This window comes from Neovison vison, chromosome 13, assembly GCF_020171115.1.
Source record: "Neovison vison isolate M4711 chromosome 13, ASM_NN_V1, whole genome shotgun sequence".
Taxonomy (NCBI): domain Eukaryota; kingdom Metazoa; phylum Chordata; class Mammalia; order Carnivora; family Mustelidae; genus Neogale; species Neogale vison.
The window spans coordinates 105,822,326-105,841,497 of NC_058103.1; the positions used below are offsets into that span (position 1 = coordinate 105,822,326).

The following is a 19,172-nucleotide window of genomic DNA, read 5'->3' on the forward strand; positions in this document are numbered from 1 at the left end:
CTGCTGTAATTGCATTACCTGTGTGGAAATGCTGGGTTTACTATCCAGTAGGTGAATGTGGAAATAAAACAGCAGCGATCCTGCATGGCATAAATCAAAGACAAAGCTAACAAAAATTACTTAAGGGGAAACTTAGAGGAGCCTGGTGTAAAAAGTCAAAACTACTACGTGTGCTTAGGGCAGAGGAAATGAATGCCTCCCAGCAGTCACCTGGCCAGGATTAATGGACAGACAGTGGAGAAAAGGACACTAACAAGAGGGCAGGAAAATACAGTCTGGAAATACCTGAGGTACCACTCCCATCTATGGCTTAGATATTATTTCCAATTTATATTGGAGATAAAGCTCCTATTCTCAAGCAAAAGGCAGGAGAACATTTCCTGTTATAGAAAATAAATCACTGAATCCTATTCTTTGAAAGGTTTACGAATTACATTTATAAGGAAATTTCTCCATGTCACTTTATGCCTCCCAAAGTATTTTACAAGATGCCACCTATATAAAACATTTTGGTCTCCCATGTCAGTCTTCTAGGCCTCATTACATAATTATAGTCTTCAACTGTAATAAACTAGAATAGAGACCAAATAGTACCAAATTTAGTAATGAATACACTAAGGTTGCATTGTCTTACCACACTCCCAAGATTAAAAAAAATAAATAAATTTTTTTTAAGGTAGCAGGGGTAAGACAGAAATAGAAAGAATGGGGCAGGAAGCATCTCGAGAATTTTTTTTGGAGCATATTAGACCGTACATATGAAATTTTTTAAAAGCTGGCAAGGTGGCTGAAGTGTATACTTTAACAAAATTTAAAACTTCCTTCTGTTAAGCTCATGAAATAGAATCAATTTCTATTGCAGACAGGGATTATTCTGTGCAACCTGTCATGTGGCCAAACAATGCCTTCCTGTATTCTACAAACTAGATATCAATATCAGGGATGTTTGAGAATCAATGATAACAACGTAAGAAAGGGATTATTCCCAAGCTCAGTACTACGCAGATCCAGAGCTAATAGTATCAATTTTGTGATGCTCTGAGGAACATCAGAGGAACCAGGTCTGAAACTCTACTCAGACCCTGCCTTATTCTTATTCCAAAGGGTTTAACACACCCCACGCCTCCTCTCCCAGCTAGAGAAGGATGACTTCACTAGGGAGGATTTCTCCAGAACCTCCTTCCTATAAAGGAAGTGCCTCAGAACACAGGATGTCTGCTGAAATACACAACATTGAAGACTGCACAAAGAAAACTTTTAATACAGAATAGAGAATTAGAGCAGAAGTGAGTGGCAGCAACTCGGTGACAGAATGAGAGAAGGTAAGGTAAGGTCTGTATTTCAGTCTTACACTTCCTTGTATCAATGTCCCCCTTGGGGTAAGTGCCCCAGAAATGAGGAAGGACAGCCCCATTCTGCAGAGAGCTCTAAGCTGGAGGGTGACAGGGAAAGTATGCAATCTCTACACCCAAATTCCTGCTAAATGGCAGGTAGCAAGTTAGGAAATTACACACAGGTCAGAGGGAGGCAAATTCTCTCTGAGCATACTCATCTGCTCCTTCAACTAGCAAACTGTGAACCTTGCTGAACCCGAAGCAGTACTCTGTCAAAGGAAAGCAATGGAGAATTAATCAGTTTTTGTTTTTTCTAAAGCTACTGGACTTTCAAAAGAATATATGAAGATATTCATTTTAGGAAGATCTCTGCCCATCTTGGCTGGTTAGCAATCTGGCTTAATCTGCCCTTTGGAAAAGCTATGCTTATAAGAAGCTTCTTTCAGTAAGCATGTCAACACTAGGCCACACATACTTTTCTAAGGCTATACATTCCTTAAATCTAATCTCTTGGAGTCTAGATACAAACAAACAAATCTGAACCACTCTTTTTTTTTTTTTTTTTTAAGATTTCATTTTTAAGCAATCTCCAAATCCAACACAGAGCTCAAACTCACACCCCTAAGATCAAGAATTGCATGCTCTACTGACTAATCCAGCCAGGTGTCCCTGAACCAACTCTTTGACTGGGGGCACATCTTCAGAATTCAACATGATTTGATCCTTCTGAGTTTTACTGTTCATTTCTTCTGTGTTTAAAAGGTATTGAAGTAGTTTGAATATGGTTCTTCTAGAAGGATGAGGGATCAACTTATCTTTGACATTTGATTCATATTTTCTTGCCTAGTCAAACTTGAGAATTTTTTTTTTTAAAGATTTTATTTATTTGACAGACAGAGATCACAAGTAGGCAGAGAGGCAGGTAGAGAGAGAGAAGAGGAAGCAGACTCCCCGCTGAGCAGAGAGCCCGATGTGGGGCTTGATCCCAGGACCTTGGGATCATGACTTGAGCCGAAGGCAGAGGCTTTAACCCACTGAGCCACCCAGGCCACCCCCCAACTTTTTTCAAAGATTTTATTTATTTATTTGACAGACAGAGATCACAAGTAGGCAGAGATGCAGGTAGAGAGAGGAGGAAGCAGAAACTTGAGAATTTTTAAGTAAACAGTTCACCTCATAGAAAATGATAAAAACTAAGTTTTTTCCCTTAAACATATCCTGTATATATAAAAATGAGTAAGTACTATTCAATATTATCATACTAGGATGCCACATCTGGCAGAGTTTAATAGTTCTAGATGGCTAGTCTGACTCTTTCTAACCTCAAAACAGATGCGTTCTCCCTAGCCTTTTAGGTCAAGTGCCCCTTCTTCATATGCCAGCAGAAAATCTATGTAACTATCAAAATTGCTGAACCACGGTAACATGTGTATAGCATTTACCTGAGTAAGGACTGTCACAGACTTAGATTGAGAAAGAACAGGAAGCACACTGCTGCATGCACATTCTAGTCAATGCAATATTCTATATTTAGCATGTTGAGCAAGCACACTGAATAAAACCTTCAACAATGCAATATACTGCACTCTAATACTAGCTCTCTGGATAATGGCAAGACTTACTTCCTGATTGCACTTGATCAGAGAATGCAAAGGGAAGCTTTGCCAGGTAGAAAGAGGCAGAACTATTTTTTACCCCTTTCCTGATGGATGGTAATGCAGAATTCTTTAAAGAAAAACCACAGCCATGGCAAGATTTGCCATCTTTGGATCTCAGAAGGTTCCACTGGGAACTTACTGAATAGATCTAGCTTTCTCAGTATTTATTCTATCCAAACTCATGATTTAATTATAGTTGTCTAGCTGGGTGATACTTATATTAAAAAAGATTGTTCTTAAGCATCTGATACTAACATAGTTGTAAAAGACAGATCCAATATGATGAATTTAAATACCATTTTTTGGGAACTGTATTTGGGATCTATTACTGGGAACCAAACAGTACTCAATTTGATACACCTACAATTTAGAACAGCAAAGCAAATTTTCTCGGAAAATTCTCATTGTAACGAGAACTAATACAATTGCCTGAGCTTACTCTGCAGCAAGACCTGCTGTGTTTTTTGTTTTTTTTTAAAGATTTATTTTATTTACTTATTTGACAGACAGAGATCAGAAGTTGGCAAGAGGCAGGCAGAGAGAGAGGAGGAAGCAGGCTTCCCACAGAGCAGAGAGCCCGATGTGGGGCTTGATCCCAGGACCCTGGGATCATGACCCGAGCTGAAGGCAGCGGCTTAATCCACTGAGCCACCCAGGCGCCCCGACCTGCTGTGTTTTTTGAACACCGTTCTCCTTCAGTAGACAATGTAGCTCTACTCTGGCTGTCAACGGAGGCAGAATGGCTTTTTGTGGAAATAGAAAACAAGTAGGAAGAAAGGCTTACAATTTATTTTTCATGGAAGGTTAAATAAAAATAAAAATCTGTATTTTATTTTATTTTTTAAAGATTTTATTTATTTATTTGACAGACAGAGATCACAAGTAGGCAGAGAGGCAGGCAGAGAGAGAGGAGGAAGCAGGCTCCCTGCTGAGCAGAGAGCCCAATGCGGGACTCAATCCCAGGACCCTGAGATCATGACCTGAGCCGAAGGCAGCAGTTTAACCCACTGAGCCACCCAGGCGCCCCCAAAATCTGTATTTTAAATGAACATCTGACTTCATCTATGCTCCTCATCTGACAGATTCATTCATTCAAACAACTATTTATCAAGTGTCTACTCCACACATTATTTTAGGTGTTAGGGAGACAGCAGTGAACAAAACAATAAAAATCTCTACCCTCACTTACAGGCTTACATCTGAGAAAGCTAAGTGCCTCCCCCACCCCGGCTAAATGTCCTATGGCCAAAGTCCTTGGGCTAAGCTAAAACCAAGTACTGAGCTCCTTTTCTTTCTCTTCCTACTCTAAGTATGGGACTAAACAGAGCCTGTTAATCCCTAGGATCACTCTTCCACAACTGAAGAGCAGATTTACCCAGAATAAGGAGGTTCTGCTGGCACTAACCTCAATGTCATCTCCATGTTCTGATTTCCAAATATGTCACTATTGTTTTGTTTGTTTTTGAGAGCCCTCCTCTGCCTCCTAGCCATCTTCAGCTAGAATATATACACTCCTAGTATTTGAAACTCAAGATGCCTTAATTCAAACTCCAAGTTAAGTTTCTCCTTCAACTTTCCTATTTCTAGTAATCGTACCACCTGCCTCCAAATTATTGGGGCTTCAAAAATCTCCATAACAGCGCTGACTCATCCTTTTCCTTCAACCTTGACACATGTGTGGGCTGCCAAGTCTGGTAGATCATAACTTTTTATCATTTCTCAGTTCTATTTCATTTTCACAAAAATAGCCCATCCAGGCCCCTTTACCTCTGAAGGGGATGCCCTGTACTTTTATTGTCTCCAAGGTAGCTGCCAGGTTATAATCACCTTCTATGCCAAAAGACTGGTAAAGCGAAGTTTTGATCTTATCAGCCCTCTGTTCACTAACCTTTAGTACCTATTCCTTTCTGAAATTAAATACCAACTCTCCAGCCCAGCTTTCCAGGAACTGCATCAAATGGCTCCAAGATATTTTCCTAGCCTTGTCTCCCTTTATTCACACTATGTATTTTAGCAAAATGAACCTGACAACTTGTTGCTTATTTTTCCTTTTTGCTTGGAATGCCTCTTTCATTCCCACGTTACTCCTCCAAGAACACTTCAAATGCAGTTTCTTTCATGAAACTCTGTCATGCTCAGACTAGACAAAATGTCTCCTTATTCCAAAGTCTGATGATGGTAATTTGAAACTTGGGATACTTCTCTGTTTTGCCTTGGGTTATAGTTTTCTGGCTACTTGGCATATTTGCTTGTCAGTTTTTTGAGGGCAAAGATTCCCTACTTATTTTGGTAGCCCTAGGACATACTTTCACAGAGCGGGTTCTCAGACATATTTAGTTGTTGAGAAAAAAGTTAGCTGCCCCTCAAATGAGAATAATACTTGTCAATATCACTCAAAGAGAAACTTTACTTTCTTCTTTTGCTGATTTCAAAATTGAAAAGAATCAGCCTAAAAAAGAACACATACCGCTTTCAATTCCTAGAGTCATGTAAGGGACCTATGTGACTACAATTTTTCTTAAAAAATAAAAGAACAAAACCCCCCAAATATAACAACACAACCCTAAAGATGGAAAAAAGCAATGAGACCACATAGACACAGTGTAAAGGTAGAAGAGACACCAGAAATATATTTGCCCATGGGGCACAGAACAGAAAGAATTCTACCCAGGATTCAGAAACCTGCTGGGAGTGGAGGTATAAAAGTTGCATTAATGCGGGGACTTTTGGTCCCTTAGCAGCCATGGGATACTAAAAACCCTTTGGCAGGGGGAGAGAATTTCAAGATTCAATTCCTCAAAAAGAAGCTTATTATTACTTTGCAGATGAGATTTCCTAATTACACCCTTCACTTAAAGTACACTGAAAATTACTGTATTTTTATTCAGCTATCAGGTATGACCATATTTTTCACCTTGGCGATCTAGGTTTTCAACATCTCTTTTTCCCACACTTTTTTTTTTTAAGATTTTATTTATTTATTTGACAGACAGAGATCACAAGTAGGCAGAGAGGCAGGCAGAGAGATGGGGGTGGGGGGGCAGGCTCCCTGCTGAGCAGAAAGCCAGATGCGGGGCTCAATCCCAGGATCCTGAAGACAGATGCTTTAACCCACTGAGCCACCCAGGCACCCCTCCCATACTTTTAAAATCCACTCAAAACAGCAATGTTGATTAAGAATTCACTGAAGCAGGAAAGACAAGGGAAACTAAAGGAAATACCTATTTTAGTTTGAAATATTCTGAAAACATGAGTGGGCAGATATGCTGATTATGCTGACTTCACTGACTTCTTAAATTATCTTTTTCTTTCCAAACCTTCTCTATTCAAACGCATTTTTCATTATAAGGTAATATAACTTCATCATAGAATAGTATGGAAAAATATTAACCACAATATTATCAGTTTCAACACCACTTCTGTTAATACGTTGGCATTATCTTGTCTCACTGATTTTTTCATTTTCTCTTTCCCTCAGGGAAATCATGATGTATTTCTAATTTGTTCTCTGATTTCTTCACTCTACACACTATAAACATTTTCAGGTTGCTACAAGTTTTCCTAAATATTGTTTTAAGTGGCTACATAATATTCCCCTGAATAAATGCACTGCAACTCACTTTACTATAACCCAGTTTATCTGATAAAAGACCCAAGCTAGATCCATAACCATTCCCTTATAATTATATAGGTGGGTCATTTCTCAAACTTTGTTTAAAATCGCACTGCAACAATTTTATGCACATAACTTAATCTGTATTTTCCTTTGTTCTGTTATGATTGATTCCCAGAAGTAAGATTTTTCTATCAGAGAGAACAGTAACGTCATCCAATTACCTTCTAGAAAATTTTAACAATTTGCAAAGTCCAGAGCAATGTAGGACAGTAGACAGTTTGTGCACTCAGCTACACTTTTAACAAGGGAGGTCCAGGGAGAACAATCACAGAAGTCAACGATATTCTGATGTCAAATCAGAAGTCAGACAAATTATAATTCTTAGCCAACTACTTTAGTTAAAGCATATAACTACGGGGGCGCCTGGGTGGCTCAGTGGGCTGGGCCTCTGACTTCGGCTCAGGTCGTGATCTCAGGGTCCTGGGATTGAGCTCCACGTTGGGGTCTCTACTCGGCGGGGAGCCTGCTTCCCCTTCTCTCTCTGTTTACCTCTCTGCCTGCTTGTGATCTCTGTCTGTCAGATAAATAAATGAAATCTTTAAAAAAAAAAATAAAGCATATAACTATGGACCCACTAGTGTACACAATTTGCTAAACCCCATCATTTTGTCTGTCTGCTCTGTCTTTTAGTTACTAAGACACAGATTTCCTTCCTTTATACTTTTTTTTTCTTACCAAGCGACACATTTTGCTAAGAGTATGTACTTACGGTGAGTCTATCCATTATTTGTACGTGTATGTCACTGTACACATATGTGTTTGTACTTCTATCTGCTATTTTTAATCTATGTGGTTCCATATGTACATTTGAGATAAGTGTTTTGCATTTTATTATAAAAATATGTGTGAATATTAAAAAGTGAGGTCAATGGGGTGCCTGGGTGGCTCAGTGGGTTAAAGCCTCTGCTTTCAGCTCAGGTCATGATCTCAGGGTCCTGTGATCGAGCCCCGCATTGGGCTCTCTGCTCGGCGGGGAGCCTGCTTCCTCCCTCTCTCTCTGCCTGCCTCTCTGCCTACTTCTGATCTCTGTCTGTCAAATAAATAAATAAAATCTTTTTTTTTTTTTTTAAAGATTTTATTTATTTATTTGAGAGAGAGACAGTGAGAGAGAGCATGAGCGAGGAGAAGGTCAGAGAGCGAAGCAGACTCCCCATGGAGCTGGGAGCCTGATGTGGGACTCGATCCCGGGACTCCGGGATCACGCCCTGAGCCGAAGGCAGTCGTCCAACCAACTGAGCCACCCAGGCGTCCCTAAATAAATAAAATCTTAAAAAAAAAAAAAAAGTGAGGTCAAGGATGAGGAGAACAAGCTAATTTGATAGGTGATAATGTCTCAGTGTGTGTTTGTGTGCATATCTGTTTAATATCCTTTGCTTGTTTATCTACTAGGGTCCTGAAGTTTTCTCTTAGCAATATACAGGTGACCCTTAAACAACAATGGGGTTAGGGACCAACGTCAAGTTGAAAATCCCCATATAACTCTGACTCCCACGTAACTGCTGATAGGCTCCTGTTGACCAGAAGCCTTACCAATAACACAGTCAACAAATACGTTTTGTGTGTTATACGTACTATATACTGTACTTACAATAAAACTAGAGAAAAAAAATGTTACTAGGAAAATTGTGAGAGAAAATACATTTACAGTACTGCACTATATTTACTGAAAAAAAAAAAAATCCGCATATAAGTAGACCACACAAATCAAACATGCGTTACTCAAAAGTCAACTGAATATGATATAAAGATGAAAGTCATAATTTTTTACTGCCCAGTAAGTGACCCCTTTCTTTCAATGTTGTCAAATCTGTTGATTTTTATGTGTCTGCCTCTTGCCTTTAGGCTGAGAGAAGCCTCTCATATAGAGCACTAGTTTCTCAAACAATATTAACACTGAAGGATGGATGACATGGCTTTCTGTGGAGTGGCCTAAAGCGAAGCTGAGTCTTCACTTAGGTCCATCTCAGATCTTGGCCAGCTCTAGAATTAACTTAGGGGCAGGGGTAGAGGGGGAAGAGAGGTGCCACTTTATGCCTTGGTCAGCTAGAAGTCCAAATTACCCACTCTTCCTAATCAGCAAAAAAAAAACCCTCAGGGGGCGTCTGGGTGGCTCAGTGGGTTAAGCCGCTGCCTTTGGCTCAGGTCATGATCTCAGGGTTCTGGGATCGAGTCCTGCATTGGGCTCTCTGCTCAGCAGGGAGCCTGCTTCCCTCTCTCTCTCTGCCTGCCTCTCCATCTACTTGTGATTTCTCTCTGTCAAATAAATACATAAAATCTTAAAAAAAAAAAACCCAAAAAACAGAAACCCTCAGCATTGGCAAGAGTGCCACATTGGACTACATGCAGCTGAGACCCAAAACGGGCTACCCTGTTCACCCTGTATGTTCAGCTTTTTCAGGCCTGTGGCAGACTCCCCTTTCAGCCAACAGACTTGGACAAGCCCAAATTCTCTAGACTGGATACTTATGTAAATTGCCTGGCCACATCTCTGCACCACTGCCTAGCCCAGAGGAATGATGGAACGCCGCACACCACTGAGAAATGGCAAGTTCTCTGTCTTTAATTTCAGTATATACACCGAAGCAGAGAAGCTGAAGAATTTCAGTTTTAGTGTTAGCCAAGAAGAGGGAGAATGTCTGAAACAAGGAAGGCCCAGCACATACCTGATTTCGCAGAGGCGGCTGTGATGGCCGGTCCCTGTGCGTGTGGCTTTCTCGAGTTATTGCAGATGCGCCAGAATCTACGTGAACTGACCCTACTGGAGTAGGCTGGAAAGACAGAACAGAAAGTCAAATGGAAAACAGGTCCAACCTAATGCCTCTACAAAGGTGAGCATCATTCTAATTCTAATAAAAGAGTAGTGATTATTATTTTTAGTCACCAAGGGCAGTTTCCAGTCTTCTTTTGTTTATTTATCTGCAAAAGGGAGGCCGCTTGGTCCTCAAGAGCTCACTGGAGAGTAGCTTACCTTGGAAAATAAGGAAAACATCCTACAGTGATGTGTTAGCATGCTCTCAGGCACTGTGGACCCCTGGCCAAGAGAGCCAATTCAAGAGTTTCCTAAAGTTCTGGGTTCCACTCCTCCAGAAGTCAAGACCTTCACAGCTTACATAGCACCAGCATCTGGATCACTAAACTGAAAGTTCTTCTTCAGAACTGGCTTTAGTTCTGATACCTTAGGACATACGGGGCATAATCTTAAAAACATAGGAAGGAGTTGCTCTTACTTCCCAACTGCTATTTATGGCATCACCCTGAAAAGGCTGGCAAATGTGAAGTCTACAGTCAAAGGAATGTTTTTCTCATGGACTTAACCAGAAAGTCTGGCATGTCAAGTGGTGAGGCAGCGCTGGTCTGAGGTGAGGAGGTAAAACTGGATACTTACAATAGGCCTCCCGACCCAATCGTAGGCATAGTCGAAGGTGTAGCCTTTCCTTTCAAAGAGGTCTGTGAAGAGTGTCCGTAAATACTCATAGTCAGGTTTTTCAAAGAAGTCTAATCGCCTGACATATCGCAGGTAGGTTGCCATCTCTTCTGTAGAAAAGAGGTGAAAGGCCATGTTCACGAGCTGAATGCTTCCCATGGCGAGAAGCTCTGGACCAAGCCAAGAATATCTGGTGTTTTCTTTATGACCCAAATGAAAGTGATAAAACCTGTCTTGGTCTAAATGACAATAAAAGGAAATGTGAGCGAGCACCCTCATCTAGAGATACCAAGTCATGGTCTCCACCTACTTCAAAGCTTCAGGCACAGTGGCTGAAGCATCCTTTTAGCATCCTACCTGGAAAGTTTTCACAGAGAGCTTCAATGGGAGTATTCCTTTTGGTGTCACCAATTTTTTGATATCTCTCTTTTAATGTATCAGCCTGTAGAGAAGAGAAAGAAAGTTATTTGGGAAGAGGTCCCAAGTATGGGTGGTACAATATGTTTGGGGAGGCAATGGTTGTTTCAATCAAATTGGCAGGATGTGCTAGGCTCAGTCTTCTTTCTAATAAATAAGAAAGGTAGTAGAGATGATGTTTTTAATATCTGCTCTGTTCTGGAAGGTTTTCCTTTTAAGTATATTTAGTAGTCTCAGATAAACACCATCCAATGTAATGAAACGAGTAGCTAGAAGAAAGTAAAAATATTACATAGTGGTATTTTCAAAATTACAGAAGCTTAGTAATCTCCCATGGCCGCAGGGGTTCAAAAGTGATTCAGCCTTCCCCTTCTTAGATCAGTTCTATGATAAGATAAAAAAAACTGCTAATCTAAGCGGGGGCAGACAGATAGCTGACTCCACAGAATATTTACTGTGAAGCTGAAGAGAAAAAAATAACAAGTAGTAGAAAAATATGCCTTTCTACAATGTGCTTCCAGAGGGAAAAGTGTTATCTATGACAGAAGCATGGCTAACAGACAGGTTTGATACAGGTCAGTGGATCAAAGAAGCCAAGTCTGGTTTGCTCTGAATTATAGACAGGCTCCTGGAGCTTGGATCAACAATGCGGTCTCAAGGGGGTCTCATGAGGCTCTCCCTAGCCTGCTGCACCCAGCTTTAAGCAACAGTGTTCTAAGGTAAGTTGGAGAAATTTTAGATCTACGACTGCCACTAAAATGATTCATGGATCGTGAGAACATTTCAAACAGTAACACACAAATGCATTGCTTGGCTATGTGATGAGCAAACAGAATGTGACACTCTGATAGCTACCAGTATCAATGACAAGATCCATATGACCAGGAGAAGACTAGGAGGTGTTAAAAGGGAAATTTAAGGGCAAAGCTTTACGTTTCAGGACAACAGCCTAGAAATTATAGTGAGTGGATCCCTCTGCCCTTCTGGAGGGAGGCTCAGGGCATAGAGGCTCGGGGCATAGAAGTACCCAAAGCTACTGATTTTCTGCCACACTAACATGTTGAAATAAATTACAATTCAAAAATATGTCTCACATTTAACTATCTAATGAGACTTAAAATGGGTTATCTGCTCCAACCAGCCAAAGGCACAAAGTAATTACAGTGGTTATGATTATTATCAATAATTAACTTGAACACAAATGTACTCTACTAATACCTACCTAAGGAAGGCTATTTAAACTATATGCTTCATAAGGAACAACTATCGTCTGCATAGGGATTTACTGAATAAAACACATGAACAGCAACATTAAGCCTGGATTTTTATTTTAATTCAGGTGGGTCCTTAGCTTATAGAGTTTGAACAAGTATTTTCCAGCTCTCCTTAGGGGCACACCCAGCCCTGTTGGCCTTGTTCGTAAAATGTGTAGCAGCTGCTGTCATCAATTTGTTCCAGAAATTCCCCAGCACACTGGGAACACTCTTCCTGCTACATAATGGTAGTGGAGGAGGAAAGTGACACAGAGAAAAGCAGCACTGCCAAGGCTGGGAGGGAACAAGGGAAGAGATTATGGGAAACCCCAAAACAAGGAAGAAGGATTCATAAGGGGAAAAGACAAATGTAGGCAAAACAGAGCTCCCAAAGCCCAGGGGAGCATTTATGATATGTAGACTGATATTGCCAGTCCCTGCTTCTTATCTCTGTTGCCAGCCCATCTTCTTACAGACATCGAGTCAGCAACCCCTCCATTAACAACTGAGTATTGAAATAAAGCCCTCCGCTGAGCACTTTCAAGGATACCTTGAGTCCTTGCCAGGGTAGGCTGCCTCGAAGGAAATACATGAACATATGGCCGAGGGCTTCCAAATCATCCCGCCGGCTTTGCTCTAAAAGGGAAGACAGATCACACATTATGTTTGCTGTTATTAAAGCAGAAAGGGGTTCAAAACCAAGTAATCCCTTCAGAAGCCCTTCTGTCTCTGGAAAGGCTCTGCTTACTCATTCTTTGTATATCTAAACCAGGAATAGTATTTTAGATCAAAACCAAAAAACACTGTGTACTTCCTTTGCTGTCACGGGCAAGTAAAGAGCAAGGGAAAGGAGCAAATCCTAAACTAAAACCAAATCCGAATCACTAACTGGTGGGTAACCACCCTCAGTCACCAGGAAGGTGCTGTCACCTTCCTGAAAGTAAGATAATTAAAATGAGGGGCGCCTGGGTGGCTCAGTGGTTTAAGCCTCTGCCTTCAGCTCAGGTCATGATCTCAGGGTCCTGGGATCGAGCCCCGCATCAAGCTCTCTGCTCAGCAGGGAGCCTGCTTCCCCCTCTCTCTCTCTGCCTACTTGTGATCTCTCTCTATCAAATAAATAAATAAAAATCTTTAAAAAAAAAAAAGATAATTAAAATGAAATGTTATGGGGACGCCTGGGTGGCGCAGTTGGTTGAACGACTGCCTCCGGCTCAGGGCGTGATCCTGGAGTCCCGGGATCGAGTCCCACATCAGGCTCCCAGCTCCATGGGGAGTCTGCTTCGCTCTCTGACCTTCTCCTCGCTCATTCTCTCTCTCACTGTCTCTCTCTCTCAAATAAATAAAATAAAATCTTAAAAAAAAATAAAATAAAATGAAATGTTATTTTCAGTATATGGGCTACAGTTACCCTTTGGGTGACCATCACGGAAAGTGAGAAGTAGATTAAGCAGCTGAAACTTTTAAATAGTCCATTCTGGCTAGGCCTGCAAAGACACAAGCTGCAGAATGCCTGGCATACCTGTCAAGTGCTTTTATTTCATCATAAAAATTAACACTTAAAATTTAGTTTGACATAAACAAACATGGATGTATGATCTCTCAGCTCCAATCCATTTGTACCATGTTCCATAGACACCTTAAGAAAACTTTAAAATGTGGGCGCCTGGGTGGCTCAGTGGGTTAAGCTGCTGCCTTCGGCTCAGGTCATGATCTCAGGGTCCTGGGATCGAGTCCCGCATCGGGCTCTCTGCTCGGCAGGGAGCCTGCTTCCTCCTCTCTCTCTCTGCCTGCCTCTCTGCCTACTTGTAATCTCTCTCTGTCAAATAAATAAATAAAATCTTAAAAAAAAAAAGAAAACTTTAAAATGTATTACTTAAGGTGCCTATTATGGGCACATAAAACAGGATCCCTACATTCTGGGCACTTAACATATAAAACAAGTTGCTAGGTTTTTCCTTTCTTTTTCATTGGAAAGACTAAGATGGTAAAGAACCAAAGAATGCTTAACAAAAAACTGTTATTTCATCTCAGAAAACATCCTTATGTATTCTTGGGTTGTCAGACTGAATAAAAGTAGTACATGCCTCTACTCCTTATTTGTCAATTATGACTCATCTCAGACATCTAATGTATTTACTTCTCAGAATCAATTTAGGGCTTTATCATATGAAATTAGAGAGAAAAGACTAAAGGGGTATTCTAGGCTCCATTATGCTTTCTTTGTACAGAAAAGAAAATCTAAGAGGCAAGGAAAGCTACTCAGCTCAAAATACAAAAGTACAACATGTTTAAGAGCTGCCTCCAATTATGGGAAATGTGCATGAAAAGAAGTGAATAGAACTCTACAGGGCACATGGGGAAAGAAAAGGCAACTTTCTAAATCATGGTTTGAAAACGTTTTTTGGCAAGGTGGTCGCTAATGGGAAAGGGAGGCACCCTGACAAGAGAGATAAATAACATAAACTTGAGTGGATGCACATCAATTGAAATAATCTTTAAAAGAATTAAATAAAACAGCAAGGCCAAGAGAAGCTTTTGTCTACATGCTTGCCTGCGGTTTACAACAAATTTTATATATAACAGAAAACAAAAAGCTGTTAGACGAAAAGAGTTTGTTAACCGAACCTAAAGACACACAACAAAAAAGAAAATACAAGCAGGGTGAGTTGAGGCCTCCCACAAAGCCCAGCAGATAGAGGAACCACACCCTGCAGTTTCTCATACTGTATCACACCTACTCATTGGCTTTCCATTTTTACATCTGCTTCCTCTATCAAAAGGCCCCTCTGTGATAAAAATTCACTGGACAAATGGTTGCACTTTTGCTAGTTGGACATTAGGGGGCAAAACTCACCACATTTTCAATACTGATCAGAACTTCAGAAAAAAAGCCCAACTTCTCTCCACAGCAAAGTCCGTTATAAAATGGTTTTGGTTTTTTAAACATCAAAACAAACAAACAGAAAACACACGTAAACCCACTGGCATAACTAATAAAGTGGTTTTCCAAATACTGAGCACCATGAACAGCAGCTGTGGAATATGGAATAACAGGAAGAGCAATGGCACCTGAGTCTGGGTTATCTAGCTCCTGGCCCACTCTTTCCACTAATTTGATCCATGTGAAATTAAGCATGGCTAAGTCACCTACTTTGGGCCCCAGTCCTCATCTGAAAATACACTGGTTGATTTAGATAATCTGAAAAGTCATTTTCCAGTTCTAAAATTCTAAAGTCATTAATCTGTGGCAATTTGAGACATTAGTAATTAATCTACGATAATTTAAGCCTTTCCAAAAAAAAAAAAGTGAAAACCAGAGTCATGCTTTGTTTCCGTACTTCTTTGAAAACTCCACATTCATTGAATCCAGCATTTCCACATGCCCTCATCTTTTTTCATGAAGGATAATTCTCCCTTTCAAAGAAGAAAGGTTTTAAGTGTCCTGGGGCTGTCTTAGGGCCAGAAGGACACAATTCTTCCACACCATAAAAGCCTGCTCTCAACAATTCAGAAAGACATTTGGTTTTACATGTGTGACATCCCTGATTTTAGGTCAAATATTCTTTGCTGGAGGAAAGGTGCTAGGTGATCCAGTATTCTGACCCTAATTTCAATCATTAAAGAATACAAGATCAAAATTGGCTACCTTAATCAGCAGGAGGTGGCTAATCTGACAAGGTAATGTCAGGTTTAGGAGGATTCTTCCCTTGTTCTCCCTCACAAAATTAATAGGCAATTCTCTCCAAGTCATTTGAAGACACCCTTCTCTTTTTCTGTATTATTAAAAATAAGGATTCAAGTTCCTATGGAAACCTTTCTGCTTTGAGACCCTGACCAGAGTTTAAAGGGCATGTGACAGCCATCTATATGTATTCTCTGTAATATGGAGAGGACGAAATACAGTGACAGGTTCAATGTGACCTGGAAAACTCTGGAACTCAGGAAATAACTCAAAGTTCCAGCAGGAATGGCCACACCAAGAGAAAGAACCCAGTCTAATGGCCATACATGCTTAAAACTTAGTCAAATAACTATCATTTAGAGACTTTGCTACCATGAGGCACTATGCTAAACACTTTATATATGTTATCTCTCAGAATCCTACAGTATAAGGCACTACTATCATACCCATTTCATAGATGAGATAACTGAGGCCAAAGGAAGAAGGTTACTGGACCAAAATCACATAGCTTTAAGTGCAGGAGCCAGGATTTGCATCCCTTCTTTTTTTTTTTTTTTTTAATTAAAAAAAGGGATTATTTATTTATTTAACAGAGAGATACACAGCAAGAGAAGAACTCAAGCAGCAGGAGTGGGAGAGGGAGAAGCAGGCTTCCTGCTGAGCACAGAGCCTGATGCGGGGCTTGACCCCAGGACCCTGGGATCATGACCCAAGTCAAAGGCAGACGCTTAACTGACTGAGCCCCCCAGGTGCCCCTGTATCCCTTCTTCTTCTTCTTCGTGGTTTGTTTTTTTTTTTTGACTCTCTAATTTTTATTTACTTATTTGACACAGAGAGAGATCACAAGCAGGCAGAGAGAGAGGAAGGGAAGCAGGCTCCCCGACGAGCAGAGAGCCCCATGTGGGGCTCGATCCCAGGACCCTGGGATCATGACCTGAGCCGAAACCAGAGGCTTTAACCCACTGAGCCACCCAGGCGCCCCGTATCCCTTCTTTTTAACCATTACCCTGCACCTCATACAAACATAACACAGATACCCATCTCTTGTCTCTTCTTCCCTTTCCTGATAAGAATAATAAAATCAGAACACAAATTGCTGTGCCTAGTAAGCAAGCATTGAAACAACTTCTAGAGTCTGTCAGTTAAACCAAATAATCATGACTTTACTATTTACAACAGTCTGTCTCTTAGTAAAAAGGAAGCAAGAGGGAATATTGAACACTATGCAAGAGACCTGTGTTACGTATATTACTCATTCAACCCACAAACACACCCTTGTGAAATATTACTCTCATTTTACAGATAAGTTTCAGGAAGATTAAGTAACTTCTCCAAAATGACACAGATAATAAGTGGCAGGGGACCTTCTGGTCTAATTTTAAAATATTACATTTAGGAGCGCCTGGGTGGCTCAGTCGTTAAGTGTCTGCCCTCAGTTCAGGTCATGATCCCAGGGTTCTGGGATCGAGTCCCACATCAGGCTCCCTGCTCAGTGGGAAACCTGCTTCTCCCTCTCCCTCTCTCCTGGCATGGGTTTCCTCTCTTGCTGACTCTCTCTGTGTCAAATAAATAAATAAAATATTAAGAAAAAAAATTATTCTTAATTGAAGATTTCCATATGGTTACTAAAAAAATCCTGAGAGCATTCATGATTTCAATTAAAGTTGTATCACTTTGTAATATGATTTTTACTTCTAACACCAGAATCCTCATCTGAATACCGCAGTTTACTCAACAAGACAACTTTGTAGCCATTTAGTCTTTAAAACACTTCTTAGTGTACAAAAATTCATTAATATTTAAACACCCACTATAATTAGCTATGTCTAGGAGTATGGAATCTGATAATATTGTTTACATGTCTACTCTCAAGAGTAGTGATTTTCAAACATATTTTTCAATCACTTTGGAACCTTTTCTTCAAACAGAATCTTCCATGGAAGCCCATATATAAAATAGATAAAAAGGGAAGCTTTTCTGGAGAAGCTAGTGAGGGGCCCAGGGCCTTGTCTATTTGGCCTTCCCACTGTTCCTTAGACTTCTCTTTAAATACTCTTCCCTGGTTTAGTTCCTCTTTCAAGTAAGGCCTTCTGCCTTCATTAGCGCTTTTAGCAATATTTGTGCCCATTGTCTATCCTGAAATACAATGCAAGATTCATACAGGTCCTTTCAGGACTGTCGTATAGGCAGTCATATATAAACACCAAATTAATCATCAGACTTAACTGAAATGTTACCATCTTAACACAAAAGTTCAAGTGCCCACACTGCTGAGAAACTAAGTATCTGGAAACAGTATAAAGAATTAAAAATGTTTAAGTTGTCAACAGGATACTTAGGAAAGTCACTAACTTACCACCTTAGTTTTTCAAGTATAAAAATCACTTGCCTTGTGAAGCAATAAGAATCACAACTTGTAACGCACAATGGGGACAAAAGTATTATTGGAATAAAAAGTTATTTTAAGGGGCGCCTGGGAGGCTCAATAGGTTGAGCCTGCCTTTGGCTCAGGTCATGATCTCAGTGTCCTAGGATCAAGCCCCACATAGGGCTCTCTACTTAGCAGGGAGCCTGCTTCCCCCTGTCTCTGCCTGCCTGCACTCTGTCTATTTGTGATCTCTCTGTCAAATAAATAAAATCCTTAAAAATAAAAAAAAAAAAAGTTATTTTAAGGGGGCGCCTGGGTGGCTTAGTTATTAAGGGTCTGCCTTCAGCTCAGGTCATGATCCCAGGGTCCTGGGACTGAGCCCTGTGTCAGGCTCCCTGCTCAGAGGGGAGCCTGCTTCTCCCTCTCCAGCTCTCCGCTGCTTGTGTTTCCTCTCTTGCTCTCTCAATCGCTCTGTCAAATAAATAAAATCTTTAAAAAAAAAAAAAAGTTATTTTAAAGAACTGCCCATTTCATGGCGCAGAAAATAAACACACCTTTGCCAAGATGCGTGTTGATAGACATATATCTTGCAGTTCCAGTTAAACTTTTGTGCTCCCTGTAAGGTATGTGTTTTTTGGTTTCAGGGTCAATGTACTCCTTGGCTAGTCCAAAGTCTATAATGTGTATAACATGCTCTTTCTTATTGCCTTGTCGGCCAATCAGGAAGTTCTCTGGCTTCACATCTCGGTAAATGAGATTCTTTGAGTGCACATACTCCATTCGAGAAAGCTAAAAGAGAAAACATATCAATGAAAACATTCTGAAGAAGTTTATTGGGAAAAAAAAATCAAAACATTTTCTTTTATCAGTCTAACGTTTTAACTACTGAAATGAAAATAAAACTCATTTCTTTTTCACTTCACTCTTATAAACCAGAAAATAGATACAAATATATACATAACAAATATCGGGGCATCTGGGTGGGTCAGCTGGTTGAGTGACTGCCTTTGTCTCAGGTTATGATCCTGGAGTCTCAGGATTGAGTCCCACACCAGGCTCCCTGCTCAGCAGGGAGTCTGCTTCTCCTGCTGACCTCTCTCCTCTCAAGCTCTCTCCCTCTCAAATAAATAAATAAAAATCTTTAAAAAAAATTGAGATAAATGAAAGTGGGATAGCACTGTTCAGCTAAAATGATAATATACAGTTTTACCTCATAATGTTATAATTTATAAATGATAAATGGAATTAGGTGTTTTTAGGCTACTTCAGAAAGCACACATTTGAAGCAGAGGGGGTATAGCTCAGGGGTAGAGCATTTGACTGCAGAAAGCACACATTTGAGAGGCGAGAAGTATCCCCA

The 19,172-nt window shown here is 40.4% G+C and overlaps 1 protein-coding gene across 8 annotated transcripts in view; it reads right to left on the bottom strand.

Annotated features, from left to right (window-relative positions):
* The window catches only part of CSNK1G1 (casein kinase 1 gamma 1), a 198,099-nt gene that overhangs the window by 27,627 nt on the left and 151,300 nt on the right, over window positions 1-19,172 (bottom strand). For 5 of the 8 annotated variants that reach the window (XM_044231308.1, XM_044231304.1, XM_044231305.1 and 2 more), the window contains exons 6-10: window positions 18,367-18,601; window positions 12,313-12,398; window positions 10,450-10,534; window positions 10,054-10,202; window positions 9,332-9,436 (exon numbers count right to left, since the gene is read on the bottom strand). In XM_044231308.1, coding sequence (XP_044087243.1) covers window positions 9,332-9,436; window positions 10,054-10,202; window positions 10,450-10,534; window positions 12,313-12,398; window positions 18,367-18,601 — 660 coding nt within the window. Of the gene's footprint in view, window positions 1-1,250; window positions 1,604-9,331; window positions 9,437-10,053; window positions 10,203-10,449; window positions 10,535-12,312; window positions 12,399-18,366; window positions 18,602-19,172 lie in introns of those variants that run through there. The other 3 variants (XM_044231309.1, XM_044231307.1, XM_044231312.1) reach the window with 2 other exon arrangements.